General features: G+C 42.9%; 1 protein-coding gene across 1 annotated transcript in view; it reads left to right on the plus strand.

Annotated features, from left to right (window-relative positions):
- Positions 1-22,998, plus strand: part of fat1a (FAT atypical cadherin 1a) — a 136,312-nt gene that overhangs the window by 13,952 nt on the left and 99,362 nt on the right. Inside the window, 1 exon segment of the mRNA XM_084318023.1 lies at positions 19,925-20,239. Within this exon segment, the coding sequence (XP_084174149.1) occupies positions 19,925-20,239 (315 nt within the window).

The raw sequence follows: 22,998 nt of genomic DNA on the forward strand, positions 1-22,998 counted from the left end.
TTATTACATCGCATCGATCCGATTCGATCGTTGATAATTACATCGATATATCGATCTGGATCGATGTATCGTCCCACCCCTAGTTGACATGCTTTATGCACATGGTCTATTGAATGCTTATGGTGATGTCTTTGTCGGCTTGAGAGCAACAAGAGCAGGGCCAAGCGTATAAGCCAAGCATCTTAACTAATATCACATGACTGAGATGTAGGCTCAATTCAAGAGAGAGGCCATGACAAGTAGAATTCTGAAACTTATTTCTATGGGCCAAATGGGAAGAGAATACATTATCTTACTTATATTATTATTATATTAATCTTGGACATAAATGTTGTCTAATGACAAGTATTCTTTAAGCTGTTTGATGTTGTTTTCATCATAAATCTAACCAAGTGGAGGCTGCTTGCCCTTGTACTGTCCCTGGATCAGTTTGATTGTGGTGATGCTCTCGTTGTCGCTCCTAAATCTGACCACGTTGACTGGCTGACTGAAAAAGTGACATTGACTTGAAGTTGAACAGTTGCCTTTTTGAAAAGTTCAAATATTTTCAAGTTGAGAGAGATCTCCACAAATAGGGTAAAGGAGTTAAAGAATCTAACATTAATTTGTGGGCATCGGCAGCTGGGAGAGTCAATTTGTTGTTGTTATTGTCTGTCTGTTGATTGTTATTATTATATATATTTTATTTAGTTTGCTCCTTCGTTTGTTCTTTATATTGTTTATTCTTATGTTCTGGTATGTCTTGTTGTATGTTATGTTATACAAAAAAATATAAAAAGATTTGATCACAAAAAATTTTATTTTCAAGTGCACCCGGAGCAGCCGCACGCAAAAAATGGCAGAGTGCTCTGTAGCACGGCGCTACCTGTTTCCCTGACAAAACGTCCCTGCCAGACCGTTGTGTCCTTGGGCAAGACACTTAACCTACTTGCCTCGTATGAATGTGTATGCATGTGAATGAATGTTGGTGGTGGTCGGAGGGGCCGTAGGCGAAGATTATTCGCCACGCTTCCGTGAGTCTGCCTCAGGGCAGCTCTGGCTGCAATTGTAGCTTACCACCACCGGTATGACTGTGTATGAACGAATAATGGACTCTGTACGCGCTCTGGGGTCACTGGGGTGTCATGAAGAGCGCTATATAAATCCAATCCATTATTATTATTATAGTGAGTGGGAGCATGAATGAGTGATCCCAGTTTGCCGTGCATACATAGCCCAACAGTGCTGCGTGCCGTGGCAGAATAGTTTCTCTATAGGTGGTAAGTGGTACCCATCCCTAGCGGCCGCCTATGGTTTACTCTCACTGAGAACAACTGGAAACAGACAAGGGCGCCGCCTAGTGGACACAAGCCTAGTCTAGCTTCAGTCTGCCCACATTGTGCAACGAGCAATGTGAAGCAGTGAGGAGGAAAGATGGCAAAAAACTAATATGGGCACGGATTTAAATGACAACCAACAGGAGATGTATATATTTGATGTGTTCAGGCCAGGTTACAGCACAGTACGGTGGTCTCCAAGTCAAATCGGTACGATTTAGACCACATCACCAAAATTGCATCTAAATCACAAAGGCCTTTGGAAAGAGGTTCACGGGTAGCAGATGATTTTTCTTTCACTCACTGCCCCACTTGGAATGTGGTTGACTGCTCTGCAGGGGTTCATGCAATCCAATGAAGCTTAACTTATTGGTTATTCTAACACGTCAGTATGATGCATTGGTTTCCAAAGTACAGCTGACTGAGTGTCAAGAGTACAATAGTTTGCTAGTCCGAAGGTGAAGTGAGAAACACCCACTCAGACCCAAACTTCGAACATGAAGATTGATGCACTCTTTGATTGATCGCACCATTCATTGTGTTCCCTCGTGTTTTGTTACGAAGCTGTCCGTTGGCACAATTGAAACCACATTTCTTTTACATGACTGTCAGAATCACTGGGGCCCAAAATTGACACTTGAAAACCTCTATTGCAAATCCCTCTCGACCATATTCTGATTGGAAATGTTTGGACGACTATGTTAGGGCTGTCTTAAATACTTCGAAGCTTCGTTCGATGGGCATGTGATTCGAATATGAAAATAAAATCCAATAAAAAAAAAATAATAATAATATTTGTTGTTGTTGTGCAAAATCAACTCTGCCTCTCTTTGTTAACTACAACAAGCAATGCTGTTTGTTATTTAAGATGAGTTCGGACTCGGCACTGACAGATTTGTGTTCATTGTGCTGCTTTTATAAAGCCTCAAATGACTTCCAATATTTCATGAAAGCAAAGTGTTTTGTTTGTCTAAGATTTAAAAAGGTTTAAACTTTACAGCACTGACAAAGTTGAACAACGTGCTGTACAAGTCCCACAACAAAACAAAAAATTATAAAAAAGATTTTTTTTTTTTATTATTAATTTTACTTTTTTCGAAGCTTCGAATTAAAATCGAATCTCGGCCCCAAAGCTTCGAATTCCAAAAAAATTATCGAAGGTCAGCCCAAATCTATGTATTTGTCCATATTGTTGGATGCCGTTGCAGTTGCGATTCAGAGTTATCTACGCGTTGTCGCCAAAGATCTCATTTGACACAGATTTATTTCACATTAAATTCTAGAATAGAGCAATTTGCATAAACTACAAAAACCTTCAATGTGTTCTGAAACAACTTTTGTGAAACGACAAAATGTACAGCAAAATAGTCTTGCGTGACGTCCAATACATTTGGAGCTTCTGCACATGATGACTCCCAGTGACCTATCGTTTGCACATTTTTCTTTACTCATCATCCCTTTGATGAGACATTTTAATCTCTTAACCCTTTCATTACCACACTACCAAATGGTTAATATTGAAAAGCATAAAGGAAGACAAAGGGGAATGGACCCGGCCTTAATGCCTTTTTAATTGTCTCACGTCGGCCCCCAAGCATGAGTGCCAGAGCTATTGTGGATAGCACCTTATCAGTCTCGCAGAAAACGCTTCCTCCAGAGGAGCCAGTGTGATGTGAATATTATTATCAGAACTGGCTATGACGGCAGGGGAGGAGGGGGGTGTTACAGAAATTGTATTATTAGGGAAGACAGGCCCATGTGTCGCCCACATTATTATTATGAGATGAATAGAGCCAGGAGGTAACTGGTCTTAAATAATAATGTGATATTAAACCAGGCGCCTTTTGCTCTCAGGCCACCTGCTGAAAGGCCCTTTGGAATAACACTGCTCCCAATGACAACGGCCGCCTCCTTGGTTTCTCAACTGGAATTAATGGGCTAAATCCCCCCCCCTCCCCCTTCCCCATACACACACACACATACACATACCACATACGCATACACAAAAGGAACACATAAAAATCCCATTAGGCACATTGTAATTATATCACTCTCTTTTGTTCATGCAATATTTGTTCCTTAGCTTTTCTCTCTCACTTGCTTGCAATGCATGCAGAAATGATTATCCCCCTCCTTGGGCGTGAGATAAGATTCTTTTTTTGTCTTTTTCATTTCTGCCCAGTAGTCATGAAGAAATTGTTATGGATATTATTTATACATGATACTTTATAGCCTGCTGGTGATGTGATCATGCAGTTTTTGTAAATGGCTGTTGTTTAAGGTTTATATTTCCATACCCCTTTCAAGACAATGAGATTAGGTGGATATCCAGAGCGAGTGACAATACTCCACATTGTTAAGCTGGTGAAATGACTAAAGTGCCATTTCCCATTAAGCCAGCTGTTGATGGCACTGCCTGTGGTGATAGTTGACTAGATACAAACTGCACAGTGAAGCGTGGAAATGGTTGTTGTGGGTCTCGCTCAGTGTCTCACTGGGTCAAAATCGTCGGCCCAGGAATAGCGAGGTTAACCCTTTCACTGCCACACGACAAAGGGTTAACCCTTTCACACAACCACACTGCAGAAGGTTAACCCTTTCACTACCACACTACATACGGTTAACCGTCTGTAGTGTGGTCATGAACGGGTTAACCTTCTGTAGTGTGGTAGTGAAAGGGTTAACCTTCTGTAGTGTGGTAGTGAAAGGATTAATTCAACACGCATCTTGGTTGACGCGTCCTGGACCTAACCCAGCGGCGTAGTACTATTACACCCCCATCCGAGTCCATTCATCTGAGTGATGGGAAACGAGTGCATGACCTCGATATGAATCCTCAAGCCTTTCTGGTCATTCATGGTCCTGTGGCAGAATAGTACCCCCCCCCCCTCCCCCAAACAATCCCCCAGCCCTGTTTCAACCCCCCCCCCCCCATCCCATTACCCTTCCCCATCCATTCACCTTTCGTCTCTCACCTTCAACCCTCCCAAACCATGTCGTCGTCCCCCCCTCCTCCTAATTCACCCCCCCCCATCCAATCCAATTGTCTCTCTCACCTACACACACCCATTTTCTAGGATCAGCATTTGCCCTATCTCACGAGCCCGTTACGAGACCCCCCCGGCCAGGGGCTCGTTGGGTCTCTCCAGCCAATTCTCCTGGGTTGTGAGCTTAATAAACCGTGTCAACTGCATCTACCTTTTGTCTGAGTACATCCTTACTCACATTCACCCACGGTCCATAGATGTGAAGCACTAGGACTCTTCCGATTACCATTTATCTGTGCTTTGAAGCTTCAACAGTAATTATTATTATAAGCGAATAATCGAATGCTTCACTCTTCGTTCCACGCGCAAAGTTTGAAAGCAGTGGGTACATGAGAGCTGTGTGATAGATAGTTCTCCTGACTAAATGTCCTGACAAGAACGGATGTTATTTCTAAGCCTTTTTCTACGCCGATGTGGGGACATGTTTGGACTGGCAAAAACAATACTAACTAAAACAGCATTCCAATGGTGATCTTGGTGTCCATTGTCATGGCAGCGAGTGAAGCTAGGCGGCATTCAGGGTCAGCACTATAATAAAGGACCTTACATGATTCTATAAACTAATGAAAAGGTCAGCTTGAGGTCGAGGCTATGTGTAAACGGTGCCGTTATAGACCCTTTTAAAGTTTGTAATGTTTGCGCTTTTTTGGCAAAGGCAACGAAATGCGCAAATGCGTGAAACATCACTCAAATAAATGGACTTCATGAAAAGCAGACCAACGTACAGATCCATATGCAATTGCTGATTGGGTAGGTACAAGACATTAGCAAGTGGTCATAATATCATATTAGGATTTTGAAAACCAACAGAGAGAGAGAGCAGTGCACTAAATGGAACTCTAAATGCCAAATGCGTGTGCATCTTTGTCTTAATTCCTGACCAATGCAGAACATTTTGTATCCGTTAACAATATAAATTATAGGGGAGCAAAATGATTAATTGCCAATTGAGCTATTATGCTACTTATATATAAAAAGTGATATGAAAAACGCAATTACTTTCTTCTAACTAAGTGGTCTGTTTGCTGTTGTATATTTGAACAACTGTCACTTCCATATACTTTTTACATGAAAGTTAACACTTAAAGCAAAGCTGTGATGTGCATGAAAACATTACTTTCACGTCAGATAAATCATAGTAACTAAGTGGTCTGTTTGCTGTTGTATATTTGAACAACTGTCAACTTCCATATCATTTGACGTGAAACTGAACACCTGGCAGCAGCAGAGCTGTTATCGTAATCTGTTATTATATAGTCAATATCTAGTTAATCTCTGTGTGCGCCTTCATGTGCTGATACAGATACTGCTACTAGACCAAAGCAGACATGTAGGCAAATGCTGATAATGAAGGTATCATGATATAGGCCCCTCCGTCTGCCCCAGGCCACTATCCACTGAGGTCGAGCCTATAGACCACTGCAACACTTCCTGTATTCAGAAATCATGGGAGAGAGAGCGGGGGGTAGAAAATGAACGAATGTGGATGAGAGCCTTGACATTAAGTGGTTGTAGCTACGGCTGTGGGGGTGCTGGAGACATGATCCAATAGACTCTTATACGCCTGAGTCTCCTGAACACGGAGCGACCAATCCCAACTAAGTCCTTTCTCGGCCGAGCTATACTCACTTTTCCGCACCTACTCCCGAACTATGCATGTGCAGATTGCCCACGAAGTCTAGGTTCATCAATCTGTGCATGCGTAGTTCGGGAGTACGTGCGAAAAAGCGACTATAGCTCGGCTGAAAAAGTGGTGATCGACTTGGGATTGGTCTCTCCGTGTTCAGGAGACTCAGGCGTATATAAAAGTCTATTGGATCGTGTCTCCAGCACCCCCACAGCCGTAGCTACAACCACTTAATGTCAAGGCGCTCATCCACATTCATTCATTTTCTCCCCCCACTCTCTCCTCCATGAGCTCAATGTAACGCAGAAGTGCAGTGGTCTATATTAGGGATGCAGCCATATGAAAATGATGTCCAGTACAGATCAATACATTTTCTGTTATGGATGATATGGGCATTTATCAAAATCGATATAATGATGTGGTCTGTATTGAATTATGGTAATCTCATTGTGTACATACTGCATACAAGAGATAAGGGATGAAAACATACATTATAAAGTGGGAAAATTATCTTTATTTCTGTTTCTGCAGTCTATTTCGATGGTGTTGTGCATGTGCAGTTTACCCAAACAAAACCCTATGGCAAAACCCTCCCACACCAAAAACCAGCTAGAAAGAGAAATAATCACTGAGGCATGTAATCAATTGTTCACATCTGCCCAGTTCTTCTCATCATCACACCGATGCAGATAAACAAAAAAGAAAGTTACCATCATCAATATATATGATATATATTTGCCAATTAGGCCTATAAATTGGAGCGAGGCCAATACATAAAAAGATCACTGATATCTCAAGCTCTGCCCTCTTTTCTTGATCCTCCAATCACAACTCTTGCTTCCCTGGGGACAAAAAAATGAGGTGTGTGAGGATCAGTGGTGCGTTGGTGATTTCATACCTGGCTGCACTGTGTTTTAATGACGCCACGTGCACGCGTGCTCCCGGGCGCGTGCGCGCGCTCCCGCGCATGCGAATACATTTTCCCTCGCGTGCGCACAGACTAAAGACACTGCCTAATTGCCTCTAGGAATGGAATGTAACACATTTCATTCACAAGTTTTGTGTGACTGTATCTGAGGACGTATTTGAACACACCTGACGACCTGCGCTATTGTTATGCAAAGTAGCCAGGTGGGTACTTGGCGAGTGCAGCGCATCAGTCGAGTGCAGCGCATTCCTGTGTGCACACACGTGCTTCTGCTCACAGAGCCGGTTGCTCGCCGTGCAACCCCGTCCCATGAGCAACGCACCCCTGGTGAGGATCAAGGAAAGAGTGCGGGGCTTGAGTTAGGCCGATAACCAGTATGGTTGCTGATATATTGTGCGTCCAAATTTGTATATATACTGTATAATCGTTACCTCAGAATTTTTCAAAAGTCTCAGGCTTTAATACCTTGGTTTTCTCCGAGATCTGATATGTCTGGGAACACAATTTGATTTTAAGTGGCTAATGGTACTGTGAGCTCAGCTCAGGAGGACTGCATCTAATACACCAGGCTCTCCAACGTGGTCGTGGAATTTGAAGCATTTTGCCAGGGCTGTGGAAAGGGAGATGGTGGGGGGGGGATGCTGAGAAAGTTTATGTAAGCATGTGAGCAGGAGGCCTAAGAAGGCTGAGGAATGTGGGGTAGGGGTGAACCGAATTAACGGAGGTATAGTTCAAAGCGTGTTCTGACTTTTCAAGTGCATAGTAGACCGGGGGAATGCTGCTGGCGTAAGCCAAACGGGCTGATCATCTTGTTCTTTAAAAGACACACTTTGGCCTCTTCTGGTCCACTGGCCTGTGAAGTAATTCTATAGCCAGGTCTCTCCAGAGACAATCTGCCTTAAGGTTATAGAGTCTGTCGTTACACTTTTCTCCAGTTTGCGCTTAATTTACACCTTGACTATGAGTTGAACGGTTTTATTGGCAGAATGATGTCGACACTGCCAACTGAAAATGCGTACTGGGGATTTTTTCCAAATCCTAATTTATTCCAATTGCCAACTGTTGGCATCCTGAGGTAACACCCCCCCCCACCCCCACCCCCAGATTAAACCCAGGCCATGGAACAACTGGCTTTTTATGGTGCACTTAATATTCTTTAAATTAAAAGTTTTCCTATTCATTCAAGGCCCAGGCACGTGTTATTTCTCCATTTTGTCAGAACAACACAAAAAGCAAGTATACACATGCCTACTGCTGCTGAGCTGTATCTAGCTATGGGGTAGGCCTGCAATTCACTGTAACTAGCTATGGGGTAGGCCTGCAACTCACTGTAACTAGCTATGGAGTAGACCTACAACTCACTGTAACTAGCTATGGAGTAGACCTACAACTCACTGTAACTAGCTATGGAGTAGACCTACAACTCACTGTAACTAGCTATGGAGTAGACCTACAACTCACTGTAACTAGCTATGGAGTAGACCTACAACTCACTGTAACTAGCTATGGAGTAGACCTACAACTCACTGTAACTAGCTATGGAGTAGACCTACAACTCACTGTAACTAGCTATGGAATATAGACCTACAACTCACTGTAACTAGCTATGGAGTAGACCTACAACTCACTGTAACTAGCTATGGAGTAGACCTACAACTCACTGTAACTAGCTATGGAGTAGACCTACAACTCACTGTAACTAGCTATGGAATATAGACCTACAACTCACTGTAACTAGCTATGGAGTAGACCTACAACTCACTGTAACTAGCTATGGAGTAGACCTACAACTCACTGTAACTAGCTATGGAGTAGACCTACAACTCACTGTAACTAGCTATGGAATATAGACCTACAACTCACTGTAACTAGCTATGGAATATAGACCTACAACTCACTGTAACTAGCTATGGAATATAGACCTACAACTCACTGTAACTAGCTATGGAATATAGACCTACAACTCACTGTAACTAGCTATGGAATATAGACCTACAACTCACTGTAACTAGCTATGGAGTAGACCTACAACTCACTGTAACTAGCTATGGAATATAGACCTACAACTCACTGTAACTAGTTATTTCGAGGTATGGAGTAGACCTACAACTCACTGTAACTAGCTATGGAATATAGACCTACAACTCACTGTAACTAGTTATTTCGAGGTATGGAGTAGACCCACAACTCACTGTAACTAGCTATTTCGAGGTATGGAGTAGTAGACCCACAACTCACTGTGAGGTTCATAGAAGTGCACACTTAAAACACCTACAGTACACATGATATTCCAGAGAGGTGTGGTAACTCCTCTGGCTGTGGTGATTAGACACTTCTACCACAACACTCGGTAGCGTTGGAGAACAAAGCCTGAGGGCAAAGAAAGGTACAGAGAAGAGAAGGAAAGGAGGGGGGCCGACCTGGCAAGGGCTGTTGGTGCACAGTCTGCTTTTTTATTGGCCTCAGGGAGGGTTTTGTGCTCGCCACCTCGCTGGGGAAGGTGTGTGGGACGGATGGGTGTGGAAGGTACATTCCTATGATTCATCTTTTATTTGCTTTGTGGGCAATTATCCATTGCAAAGGTCACAGCAGATGTCGGAATCAATTGCGGTGAGGTTTTTATCTCTCTCTACCTATCCAGCTATCTATATCCGCCCCACATGTTTATAGTCAAGATGGCATACAAGAAATCTTAAAAGTAAAAAGAAATGTTTTTGCCTCTTAATATGCTAGATTTGAAGTACCCCACAAGAGTAAGAAAAAAAGTAATACTAGGAGTAGGTTCCCTGGTATATAAGCCGGGCCACATCTACAGTTCCTTGTTCACACAATGCTGACTCAGTAACAACCTCAAGTCAGCCTGTCAACTCTTAAGGTGGCGCCCCGCGAGTCCAGCAAAGAAAAAAGAAAAGCCAACGGAGGTTGTCGTTCCCCATTAGTTTGAGAAAAAGCCCCAATGGTGTGTGGGAGGTGAGATCCCAGGTCCACCTGACTCGTGTTCCTACTGCAATGCAAAATGTGAAAAGTCATCTTCTCTATGTCAATAGCTCCAGGGTTTGCCAGCAGCCAGTGAAGAGCTTCAGACTTGTTGTGAGAGTGCAATTGTTCAGGTTCATCTATAGGCCACTGTCTGAACGTTCAAACCCAAGAGCACTCAAAAGCACTGGGCCTTGGAACAAGAGGTACAAAAGGATGTCTCTCCTCTTTACAGCTTTCTTGTGCTTCCTTAACCCTTTCACTACCACACTAAATGGTAAATGGCTGCTTTTTTATATAGCGCTTTATCCAAAGCGCTTTACAATTCGTTCCTCACATTTTACCCAAACACTCACACATTCACACACCGACGGCGGAGGCAACCATGCCAGGTGCCAACCTGCTCATCGCGAGCAATTAGGGGTTAAGTGTCTTGCTCAAGGACACATCGACACGCTGCCCGGGAGGAGCGGGAATCGAACCGGGAACCTCCGGATTGCCAGACGACTGCTCTACCTCCAGAGCCACTGTCGTAGTGTGGTAGTGAAAGGGGTAACCTTCTGTAGTTTGGTAGTGAAAGGGTTAACCCTTTGTCGTGTGGCAGTGAAAAAGGGTTAACCTTCTGTATTGTCGCAGTGAAACTTTGGTAGTGTGGTAGTGTGTTAGTGAAAGGGTTAATAGCACGTGTTACTCACCCTTTAAATGCGTACACAACCCTGTACTCTTATCCCAGTACAATACTAGCTGGTGGGGGGTGTTGGTTCTGGGACCTGGGGAATCGCTACTGGTTCCATTCCCAGTACACAAGACATCACAGGACAGCACTTCAACAATAATAATTACAATAACGACAAGACAATTAGAAATAATACAAATAATAAATACAGAATATAGAAATCGGGCGGCCGGGTAGCGCAGCAGACTAAGCGTCTGCCTACCACCGCAGAGACAGTGGGATCGAATCCAGCTGCCACGGTTTCCTCCCCCACTCCCACCCCAAGACCCCTCAGACCAACACCCCGATCCCGCTTCGGCACTAGATCATGGCTTTTACTTTCTCGGCCGCTGAGACCCATAGTTCAATGTTGGACCGCCCAACTCCAATCACCCGGTCAGTAGAGATCTCCATGTAAATTACATCCAGAAGTGTCAGAGACCAATTGATCATTGTAAATTTCTCAGGTTGTTTCCTGCTTTTTAAAGTTTTTCTAGCAGGGGGGGAGGATTTTCCAGCAATGGGGGGGGGGTTCTGCCTCTGTTGAACGAACGTCTGTGAAAACGGAACGACTTCTCTCTTATGTTACTGCCCATTCCTCACTGTCTCCCTCGTACTCCCTCCTTCACACATGCACGCACACACACACACACACTACCCTTCCACACCATCCATCTCATATTTACTTCCCTCTTTTCCAATCTCTTGCCCTTTCTTTTACAGTGACTTATATATTCACTCTCTCTCTCTCTCTCTCTCTCTCTCTCTCTCTCTCTCTCTCTCTCTCTCTCTCTCTCTCTCTCTCTCTCTCTCTCTCTCTCTCTCTCTCTCTCTCTCTCTCTCTCTCGCGCTCTCTCTCTCCTCTCAGGATGCCAGCAGTCAAGATTACCACTCTGTGCATTTCTTATTCATGTCTCACATTTACAATTCCCACACAATTCCCACACATTTACAATTCCCCCCCCCCCGCCGGTAGCGGCAGCGATCTCAATTTGTTCTCGTTACCCATCAACTCTGGCGGCGAGATCACAGCTTGCGGTTAACTGCGGAATTCTCTAGTTATTTTAATCAATATGTCGTTTTGTATCCATATATCTTCTTATCTGAGTGTATATTTTATGACCCCCCCCCTCAACAAAAAAGTAAGGTTGTTTCCCCATTCTGGGTCAGCTGGGTCAGTTTCACTATATAGCATCAGCCATATTACACTCAAGATATATTGGCCGACCAACACCCCTGGCACCCTCGCCTCTAGGAAACACTGGAGAGCTATCTGTTCCCCCCTGCCTGCCTGCCTGGCTGCTTCCCTTATTACACGCCTCAAGCTAACTTAAGAGAGCTGTAATGATGAGTAATGGCAAAAAATGATCCTGCACAGAAAATACAGAAGGGGGGGGAAGGAGCCTTCTGACTGAGATGCAGAATAAAAGAGGTCCCTACTCCCTGAAAGTGAGATTTTAGTGACGGATCCTTTTGGGAGTTTATCTTTTCTAAGACATCATTCACCCCCCCCCCCCCCCCCCAGGCTTAAGGTTTGGTTGCTCTCGGTTACAGAAGCCAGCAGCGGGAGGAGGATCTATGTGGTGAACTGCTTGAGCAACTCTTAAGACTCCTTTATCTTGTCTAGTGTTGTAGACTCGCCCTTATCGGAGCCACCAGTGAACTAACTGTGGGTGTGTTGTCTGACTTTTATGATGAATGGCGATGGCCACCGCCCATGTTTAATTACCATTAGTTGTTAGCTGAATTAGCTCACTATATCCAGTCATAGCTGTCAACCCTACCGTTTTTTCCGGGATTCTCCTGTTTTTTCAACCCTCTTCACGCCCTGTTCACGGTTCACGTATTGGCACGTATTTTGTACTTATTAATTTTTACAAAATGGCTGCAATTCCCCTCCGTGACGACAGGTGGCACCAGTGTAGATTAGAACGTTATCACAGGAAGTCAGACCGGGAGACGTTCCGACCCGAAGAAGAATAAGAACAGCGAGCGGATTTGCTCAGAGCTCAGGGGAGAGACTGATGCACCGAGGGTGTCAAATCAACTTAGCCAGTGTCTCTTGATTGCCCACTCTGTGGCTTTTGTCTCTGGAACAAAGGGTTTGCAAATCTTGTGTGGATAAAACAATACAAAGTTACTGTATGTGATGCAGGAATGTGTAAATGTGTTGGTGAACAGCCGTTTGCTCTGCGCCTCCCCTGTCGTCCCCTAAGGCTGAGGTTACACCTTTCGTATCATCTTCGTATTGTTTTCTTATACGCATCGCCGCGTATCGCCGCGACGTCATGCGCCTCGAGTCACACTTTCGTTTTTTTTTCGTTTTTGTCAGCCAAGCACACTGATGTAGTACACTGCCAAAGCAGTAGGTGGCAGTAGGTGGCAAACATGAAGGCAATTTCAACCAATCAGAACGAATGTGCCAATACACTTCCTGGTGGAAGCTCCACCAAAGAAAATGTCAACAAGGCAGCCTATGCCGCGCCACCATCTTGTTTACTCAATGCAGCAATAATTTTTCAGCAAAGCCTAATAAAAGTGCAATAAACAAAACGGATACATTCACTGTGTGTTCTGCTTGTCATTTGTTGATGAAACAAAACTAACATCAACACAAGTGACCACCAAGAGCGGATAGTTTTAGTCTAAAAAACACTCGGTAGCATTGTTAGCTGCATGCTAACGTCAATGGAGTATGCCATTATAACAATATAGCATTGTGGCTAGAAGCTAACGTTAGCTCACGCTACTTAGCCAGCAACAAAACTGATGATATCGCGAGCTATCAGTAGTTAGATAACATTAGAGACAACGCTGTGTGTATTAAACAAAGGTGAATAGATGACTGGGCCATTTTGTTTAATGCTTCTTAAGTTGAAAGAGGAACTCTGAGCTAACAGGGTCTGAATCCTGATAGCTCACGTTAGCCAGCTGCTCATGCCATCGGTAATGCTAGCAGAATGAATGGATGTAAACTTTATTTAACATATTGCATATGGGTACAATACAATACGGCTCAATACAAACAATTGTTAAGGGAATGCAGACTGTTGTAGCTTGGACTGGGGTCCTTATAACAATAACTTGACAACACATGGTAGCTGAAGCTATTTGGGACACGGAGCTCTGTCCCAAACACACACACACACACACTCTGCTGTCACCGGAAGGGCACGCAGATGGTATCTACTGCGCATGGGCGTTTTCGCAACAACGGCTAGCGTGCTGACTACACGCTGTTTGTCGACTCGTTTTTTTGCGTATCTCCAAACGCAAACACAATTTTGCGTTTCAGCCGTATCCACAAAAAAACGCCAAAAAACGCGTTTCTGTGTAGATAGGACATCAAACGTCGTCAAAAACGTATAAAAAAACGCCAGGAATACACTAGTCTAACCTCAGCCTAAGGTTCACGCGTCCCCTCCTCCCATTCCTCCACGGAGAGCATGCCTTCACTGACGCCCAATTTCCTGAATGTGATTTATAAATATAAATTGATCCGTTTTAAAAGTTGTCGTGAATTGTCATGGTATGACAAATACAGTTACTGGTAACTCGCAGGCATTGCAGAGATATTGAGGAAAAACACAAAATCGCATTGGCTTTTTTTCTATCTCACATTTCTCTGTAGACACACACACTGTTCCAAAAATGATATTCCCACTGCTAAATTAATGACCATAGGTATATTATAGCTTTAACGAGTTGTAGTATTAATATGTAGCCTACAGTGATGAAGGTATAAAGGCACTATGGTAATACATTGATTGATTGCTAAATTTAACAGATTGCAGAATGGGTACAATACAGTATTGCGCAATACACAATTGTTAAGGGGATGCAGACCAGAGAATGACTTCCCCCATTTTCAATTCATAACATTTACAGTCAAATCAAATACATTTACAGATTACAACCTTTATTTAATGGTTAATATTTTGATAAAATGTAATTTACTGTATTTTTATAGCATTTACACTTTATAATATTTTATTTTCAGCTTTTATAGTTTCACAAACACACATCAAGACAAATCACAAACACAAAGAAAAAATAAAGAAAAAGAACACAAACAGTATGTTGCCAGACACTGTCACATCAATGAACAAACATACACCATGTCATATGCTATACACTAAGGACGCAAGGGGCTGATTCTCTGACATATATACACACATTACATATATACACATACACATATATATATATATATATATATATATATATATATATATATATATATATATATATATATATATATATATATATATATATATATATATATATATATATATATATATATATATATATATATATAATATATACACCAGTGCCGCCAATAGATAAAAAAAAATTAACTAATCAATCTCACAATTTTCTGTAATCAATCTAGATTAATCTAGATTAAAAACAGCATTTTTCGACATAAAACCGAAGCTTGTAACAGATATTTACTTGAGTAAAATCATGGAATTAATGTAAAATCAACACAAAGAAAGTATATTTAGATTCAAAGACTATTTTAATAGCTTTCTTTGAATACAGTTTCTCTCCTGTGAAATACAAATGTTCAACAAAACCATCATTTACATAGCATTTACACTTGTCTTAAAGTAGGAAAAGTTTACCCTACAACGAATGGCTGGGTACATACAGGTTTTGACCAGCAGATGGCAGCGACGAGGCAGCTCCATTGGGAGGGGGCGGGGCCGGGTGGGAGGGCGGGGCCGGGTGGGAGGGCGGGACCGGGGGAAGGGGCGGGGCTAAAATGTACACGTTTTGTCTCCTGCCAATGTTGACAGCTATGTATCCAGTAGCCACAAGCAGCAACAAGTGTTCTAAAATACAGTTAATTTACCTCAAAAACCCTGCCCTATTTTCTTGATCCTCCAGTCACAACTGTTGCTTCCCTTTTGAAAAGCAACCGTTTTGATTGGAGGATCAAGAAAAGAGGGGGCGTGGTTTGAGATTTCTACTGGGATTTTGTTTACATTTTATGAAATGAGGATTTTTTTTTGTATGGTTGTCTAATATAGATAAGTTGTACAGGTATATTTTGCATAGGTTGTGTTCAGAGCAGAAATCCCTTCAGTTGAAAAGATTGAAAGTAAAGCTCACATTTCATGACTGCTCCCAAGTTTCAAGACACAGTTTCAACCCTGTAAGGGAAGACCTAACAAATATCCCTCAAGGTTGAGAAAAAAAAGAACCTTGCATATGCAATATTATGCATAGATATTAGGGGTGTAATGGTACACAAAAACCACGGTACGGTACTACGGTACGTACCTCAGTTTTGAAGTCAAGGTTCGGTACGGGTTTTCGGTACAGTGGGGGAAAGTTTGGCTTACCATGTTCCACTCAGGGGTGATGTAGTGTGCAGTAACTAATTGTACTTGTAGGGCTGTCAACTAATATTCTATATTGAAATTAATAATCGACTTGTAAATTTTTTTAAATAAAATGATAATAATTATATTAGATTGTGAAGAAAACAGCCCCCGGTGGGTGGTCGTTAGTGGTTAACATACCGTTGTATTCAGGGAGCGAAATTAACTTTTTGACTCACCGGCCAGTGGCGGGTAGATGGGAAGAGTCTACCCGCCAAGCATATTTCTTACCTGCCAAAATTTTTTTGATTAAAAAAATATATATATATATTTTATATAATTTTTTTTTTTATAAATAAAATACATATTATATAATCATACTTGTAGTTGTATTATCTGCGAGACATCGCCACCACGCAATAAGTCAAAATGCTATCTGCAAACAGCTCCACTGTCTGTGTGTATACTTGAGTAGCCTCCAGCTCCAGCAAGGATTCTCCGGCCCTGCAGCTAGACCCTATATTCAGCTAGACCCTACATTCAGCATGCAAGGATTCTCCGGCGATGCAGCTGGACCCTATTTATAACGTTACGTTCTTTTGTCAAATCACATTCAACATGCCCTCAGCTAGAATACGCATTCAATCAATGTTATAAGACATTGATATCAGGAGCTATCTGTAGCTACTGCTAGCCCGGTAGATAACGTTAAGACAATTTAGTTTACTGGGACAGATGGATCATCTAACGTGAGCTAGCTAAGCTAGCTAACGAGGGAACGGAGGTATTATGCACTCGAGTAGACTATTGCTGGAGCATGTTGATATCAGCAGCTATCAGTAGCTAGCCAGCTAGATACCGTTAGACAATGCCTCGTCATGTATTAAACTAAAAGTGAATAGTTGACTGGGTCTGGTCATTGTTTAAACAGTAACGTTAGCTCGTGGAGGTCCGATATAGACTAGAGCAGACGGAAGTAAACAAGCCAAATGGGAGCTTCCGATTGGTTTCATGAGAAAAAAAAGGAAATGACCAGTCACGTCACTCTACTGTGATTGGACCGTTGACTTGAGTGCAATGTGGGACTTGTAGTTTTTTAACGATCTCGCGGCGGAGAAAAAAAAGACGAGCGGCTATAATCTGTACTCGCACAAGAGTATCGTTATGAACTACGCGTCTACACGCCACACGGCGGGCAGCCCTCTAAGTGTCATGCGCCAAAGGTAAAAACAGACCGCCCCTGGCGGGCGGCGGGCTTTAGTTTCGGTCCCTGGTTGTATTAGTTCGGTACACAGCCGTTCGGTACGGTACGGTACACACTGAAACGGTTCGGTACGGATATGTGTTAGGGTCTGGCATGATGGTGGCGGAGGTGTGTAGAACCCAAGCGCAGACAAGCAGAGGATAGACAGGAGGCAGGTGTTGCATCTTGAATATGAGCACTGCTCCTTTAATTTCATCAAGTGTGGCTCAAAACAAAGTGAGAGGGCAAGTCTCAAAAAACATGCTAAATGCCCTAAAAATAATAAACACTTTAAATAATATTATCAACAAATGATCAAATGATATAACATTATCATTACAATTCTGCATTTAGATTATGTTAATTTAATGAAAAAGGCAGAAGATAAATGAAAGGCATGGGGAGCCGAGCCGAGCCCATAAATGTGTCGGGAACAAGATACATGTAGCCACACGTTTTGGGAATAAGGTGCAAAAATGCTTCTTGACTTTAGAATATATTACCATCAGAGTGGTGGGTCGGATTTGATCACTGTCCAAGGACTGTACAGTGCTACTTCTGTTATAGGACTACTGCCAATTTGTTTAATAGATGGAGAAGACTTCATCCTGTCCCCTCCTGGTGCTGTTATTATAGACTGGCACTCTGGATATGTCCTCTTGGAGTCCAATTTCATGTCAGACCACTTCAAAAAAAAATTATAATAATTAAATTAAAATATGGTGACAGCACGTTCCCTTAGCCACGCGTGCAGTTTTGCTGGTCTTTTGATGTCGCTGTCGCCATGAAGAAAGCTTCACGAGTCCGACGTTGATATCCCCTACTTCTCCCAAGAGCATATTTAAGAGAAACATGAGAGAATGTTCGTGCATGAGGCCAATCGTCATGGCAACGAGTTGTGATCTTCACTTTGAATCTTTTGATATATTTTATTTTTTAATATCAAATGTTTCCTTTATGACAACGTGGTCAAAAGACTTTCTGAACATTTATACTGGCCCTGAGCATGCCTAATGTTAATTAGTTATCTTTGAAGTTGCCTACAAAATTATAGTTCTATCACTATGTATCTCGCATACTTCTTCTAATCTAATATTAATTAAGCATACTCCTTCATGCACCCGTCGTCTCCTCTCGTACTTTGAACCATTGGTAAATGTTCGGCTGCATCACATGTCTTGAACCACTGGTGTGTGGTAGGCTGCATCACATGTCTTGAACCACTGGTGTGTGGTAGGCTGCATCACATGTCTTGAACCACTGGTGTGTGGTAGGCTGCATCACATGTCTTGAACCACTGGTGTGTGGTAGGCTGCATCACATGTCTTGAACCACTGGTGTGTGGTAGGCTGCATCACATGTCTTGAACCACTGGTGTGTGGTAGGCTGCATCACATGTCTTGAACCACTGGTGTGTGGTAGGCTGTATCACATGTCTTGAACCACTGGTGTGTGGTAGGCTGCATCACATGTCTTGAACCACTGGTGTGTGGTAGGCTGCATCACATGTCTTGAACCACTGGTGTGTGGTAGGCTGTATCACATGTCTTGAACCACTGGTGTGTGGTAGGCTGCATCACATGTCTTGAACCACTGGTGTGTGGTAGGCTGTATCACATGTCTTGAACCACTGGTGTGTGGTAGGCTGCATCACATGTCTTGAACCACTGGTGTGTGGTAGGCTGCATCACATGTCTTGAACCACTGGTGTGTGGTAGGCTGCATCACATGTCTTGAACCACTGGTGTGTGGTAGGCTGCATCACATGTCTTTGAATGCTTTCTGTTTGCTCAGCGGAAGGCTCTAGCCCCCACATGGCATATGGCCAGCAGTAAAAGAACCTTCTGCCAGTGAATGTAAACACAGGATTGCTGATATGTTGTGAATACACCATCTTGCCATTCTGCCATTAACCCCTAAAATGTCCTTGATTAGAGGTGCCTTTTCATCTTTATACTAGGGATGGGCATTTTAAAGAAAAATCCAGATCGATTGATCGCATGCTATACTCGAGTGATCGTGAATTACTCGTGGAGGAAAACGCTGTACAAAAGAAACGTCTTTTCTGGTGTTTTAGACTTTGCTCTTTTATTTTGAATCTATGAACGGACAACTTGTGTCATCCGGTTCTGTGTTTTTGAGTTAACGTTAATACACATTTTGAGATTGTTGGTAACTTTAGGTTAGTTTTAACGTTAGCTAACGTTAGATGCAGCTACATGCAATCGACGAGGAGGAAGAGCTGCTGATTTTTATCGGCAGCGCGTCAAAGCAGCATATAATAGAATAGAATAGCCCTGTGGTGCATAGGCACGACAGCGCAGATCAAAACTACCTGTTGTATTAAATTAATTGATGTTTAACTTGTCCCTGTGTCCAATCCTTTCGGTCACTAGCCCCACTCGTTCATTGTAAACAATGATGCATGTAATTGTATTAACGTTATTGTGCGTTATGTTAGCTATGTTATACATTCTGAATGGCATTAACGTTAGTTGGTTAGCTATTTAGCTAATGTTGATAGCATTGAATAGCATCAACGCTAGCTGGTTAGAGTTTTCTCATAGCCGCGGCCCGCGAGTATTCTCATAGCCGTGAGTAATCGATTAATCGATTACTCACGCCCATCCCTACTTTATACATTACTTTAATTGAGAACTGTTTGTGCAGGCAGTGATGTGAGACACAGTCAAATCGGCCACTTTGAAAACATTTCTTTTCCTGTTGTTTTCTCATTCCCAGGGGTGATTCGGACACAGGAGTTGCTGGACCACGAGACCACAGCTCACTACTGGCTGACTGTCTATGCCATGGATGGGGGCGTGGTGCCACTCTCTGCCTTGGTGGAGATCTACATCGAGGTGCAGGATGTCAACGACAACACGCCACAGACCTCAGAGCCCGTCTACTACCCTTCTGTCATGGAGAACTCCCCCAAAGATGTGTCAATCATTCAGATAGAAGCCATTGACCCAGACGCCAAGGCCAGCGACAAGCTCACCTACAAGATCACCAGCGGCAACCCCCAGGGTTTCTTCACTATCAACACCAAGACAGGTGAGATGGACGTTGCAATTAACTCCTCTGAATGGTTCTGAAGAAGGGGGAAGGATGTTGTCATCGGCTGACATCATGCTTCAGGACATAGTCTAACCTTGAATGGGGCTGCTAGTTTGGTATGGCAAATATAAGCTGCTCCATAGTGGTTAGTCCATACACGTGAGTTTAAGTTTCAAATGACAAATGGCATTTTTCATAAGCATGAATGAGTATGTCAATGCTCAAAAAATATGAATTACTCTAGCTTCTTTAGAGAGTGTTAAGATGACTTCTCGCATTTATATGTAACCACTGATCAGAATGGGTCTCATTCACCAAGATGAAAGTTAAGAGCACATTTCATCGTAGCTCCACTTAAGACCTTTTCGGGCCGATTTTGGGGTCCCTTCTCTGACCGTTGTGCGCCATTTTCTTAAGGGCTTTATTTGGGAGGAATCATGGTGATTGCATTCACGTCGATTCTACAGACATTCTTGGAATTAAATAATCATAATAATATAAATATAATAACGTTGGTGAATGAGGTCCAATGGCCTGACAGATTGGTGGACATCAATGCCAAATGAGCGCTGAGAGAGAATGAAATGCCACAAGCAGGCTTTTTCCATCTAAAGGCCTTAACTGCTCTTAAAGGTCAAGAATAGGGTAAGCATGTCTACGGGGCCAAAGGAATAGGTCTAGATTTTAGAGTATCCTTTTGAGACTTGGGTCATTACTGAAGACAGAGTGGTATCTCTTTTCCAAGAGGTTTGTATCTCTATGCGTTCTTCTATGAACACATGACTATGGCGGTGGGTCCGTTTGCAGACCTGTCTCTCTCAGCCGGCAGCGCTTGAGGGAAATGGGACTGTTTTCAACTGCTTTAGCACTTTGTGCCCAGAGCGCTGAAAACATGCTCTCAGCGCGGCCAGGAAGAGACAGTGGCCCAGCGTTTCCATTGAAATTAATGACAAAAGGCGCGCCAGTGCGCTAAGAAGACATGTGCCAGTGGACAACGTTGCCTTAACCCTTTGACAGACGGTTAACCTTTCACTGCCACACTACAGACGGTTAACCTTGCACTGCCACACTACAGAAGGTTAACCCTTTCACTACCACACTACAGACGGTTAACCATTCACTATCACACTACAGAATGTTAACCTTTCACTGCCACACTACAGAAGGTTAACCCTTTCACTACCACACTACAGACGGTTAACTTTTCACTATCACACTACAGATGGTTAACCTTTCACTATCACACTACAGAAGGTTAACCTTGCACTGCCACACTACAGAAGGTTAACCCTTTCACTATCACACTACAGAAGGTTAACCTTTCACTACCACACTACAGAAGGTTAACCTTTCACTACCACACTACAGAAGGTTAACCTATATGTGTGGTTTGATTTGATTTGATTTTCGTGTCTTACATACAGGTGTATGGCCCAGCCCATTTGGGCTTACAAGACACATAAACAATAAGTATATACTAGTATATAGTATAATAGTATATAGTGTGGTAATAATGCAGATATTGAGTGTATTTCTGTGAAAATGCACGTGGCGCACGCCTCTGAATCCAACCAAAGCGATAAAATTCGCTTCCCGCCCGCGAGTCGCCCGCCCGCGAGTGGCCGGTGTGAACAGCGACGCCCGTTAACATGGGAGCGAAAGTGAAGCGCTGACCGCCCGCGTCCCGTGTTCGGTGGGTTTGGGCCGTTAGTGTCTGCAGGGGCTTCCCCCCACTAACACTCTACAGTGTGTTCACATATGGTCTTCAGGAAATGGACGGATCATGAATATTTCAAAGCCTCCCGGGGCGGACTCCGTTTTTAGATCCAGTAGAGGTCGGAAATCGTTGTGAGCACAGGTTCCCGGCGAGTTCTGTGGGATACAGACATCGGTTGGGCCGCAGCGGTGACGGAGCGTTATGTCTAGCAGCTCGGGTCACGGGTCATTCTGTGGCGATATATATATATATATATATGTGGGCGCTGCAAGAGAGGCTCCAATTCTATCTTTGTAGTGGTCTCACGATGCTCCAGAACATTTGTTTTTGTCGAAGGAAGTATATTTCAGTAGTCTTTCCACAAAAAGAAAACGGCGTAGAGTACCGGATAACTTCACATCATTTAAAAAAAAAATCTAATTTTTACTTGTGAACTTTAAGTAAGTAAAGCATGTAAGTCTAGCTGTTTGGCAGATGGACCGTTAATCACTAAGACTGAAGGGAAATGAGGTAGTGCGGATATCTAATTAGCTGTCGATGGAAGATGTCTGTTAAAAAGGTTCAGCAGATGTCTGTCAAAGATTCACCACTGGTCAACTTTTCACAGGGGATGAAATAGTCGGTTGGTTGTAATATCAGCCAAATTCAATGTACAAAAAGAAACCGACAGCATCATTTCTATATCCATATCTATGGATAATAATAATAATAATAATAATAATAATAATAATAATAATAATAATAATAATAATACTTTCACTCACTATGCATCATAGTCCACAGGTCTCTTGAGAGAGATTATAGAATAATATTTAATCAAATGAACATAATGATTGTTTGTTGTTAGGGTTTCAACCTTGTTTTAAACCACCACTTTTAATCGCTGTTTAATTCTCGTTTCAATGAGCATAAGAGAAATATATGCAGCTGCTTTATGATGCTGGACGCTCATGTGTTTTGCCAGAGGCTACTACTATAGAAATAACCATTAGGAAGCAGAGGGAGGGGGGCCGGCGCCGCTACAGAGCTCTGCAGGCTG

The sequence above is a fragment of the Notolepis coatsorum genome (genome assembly GCF_963971535.1).
Source record: "Notolepis coatsorum genome assembly, chromosome: 7".
Taxonomy (NCBI): Eukaryota; Metazoa; Chordata; class Actinopteri; order Aulopiformes; family Paralepididae; genus Notolepis; species Notolepis coatsorum.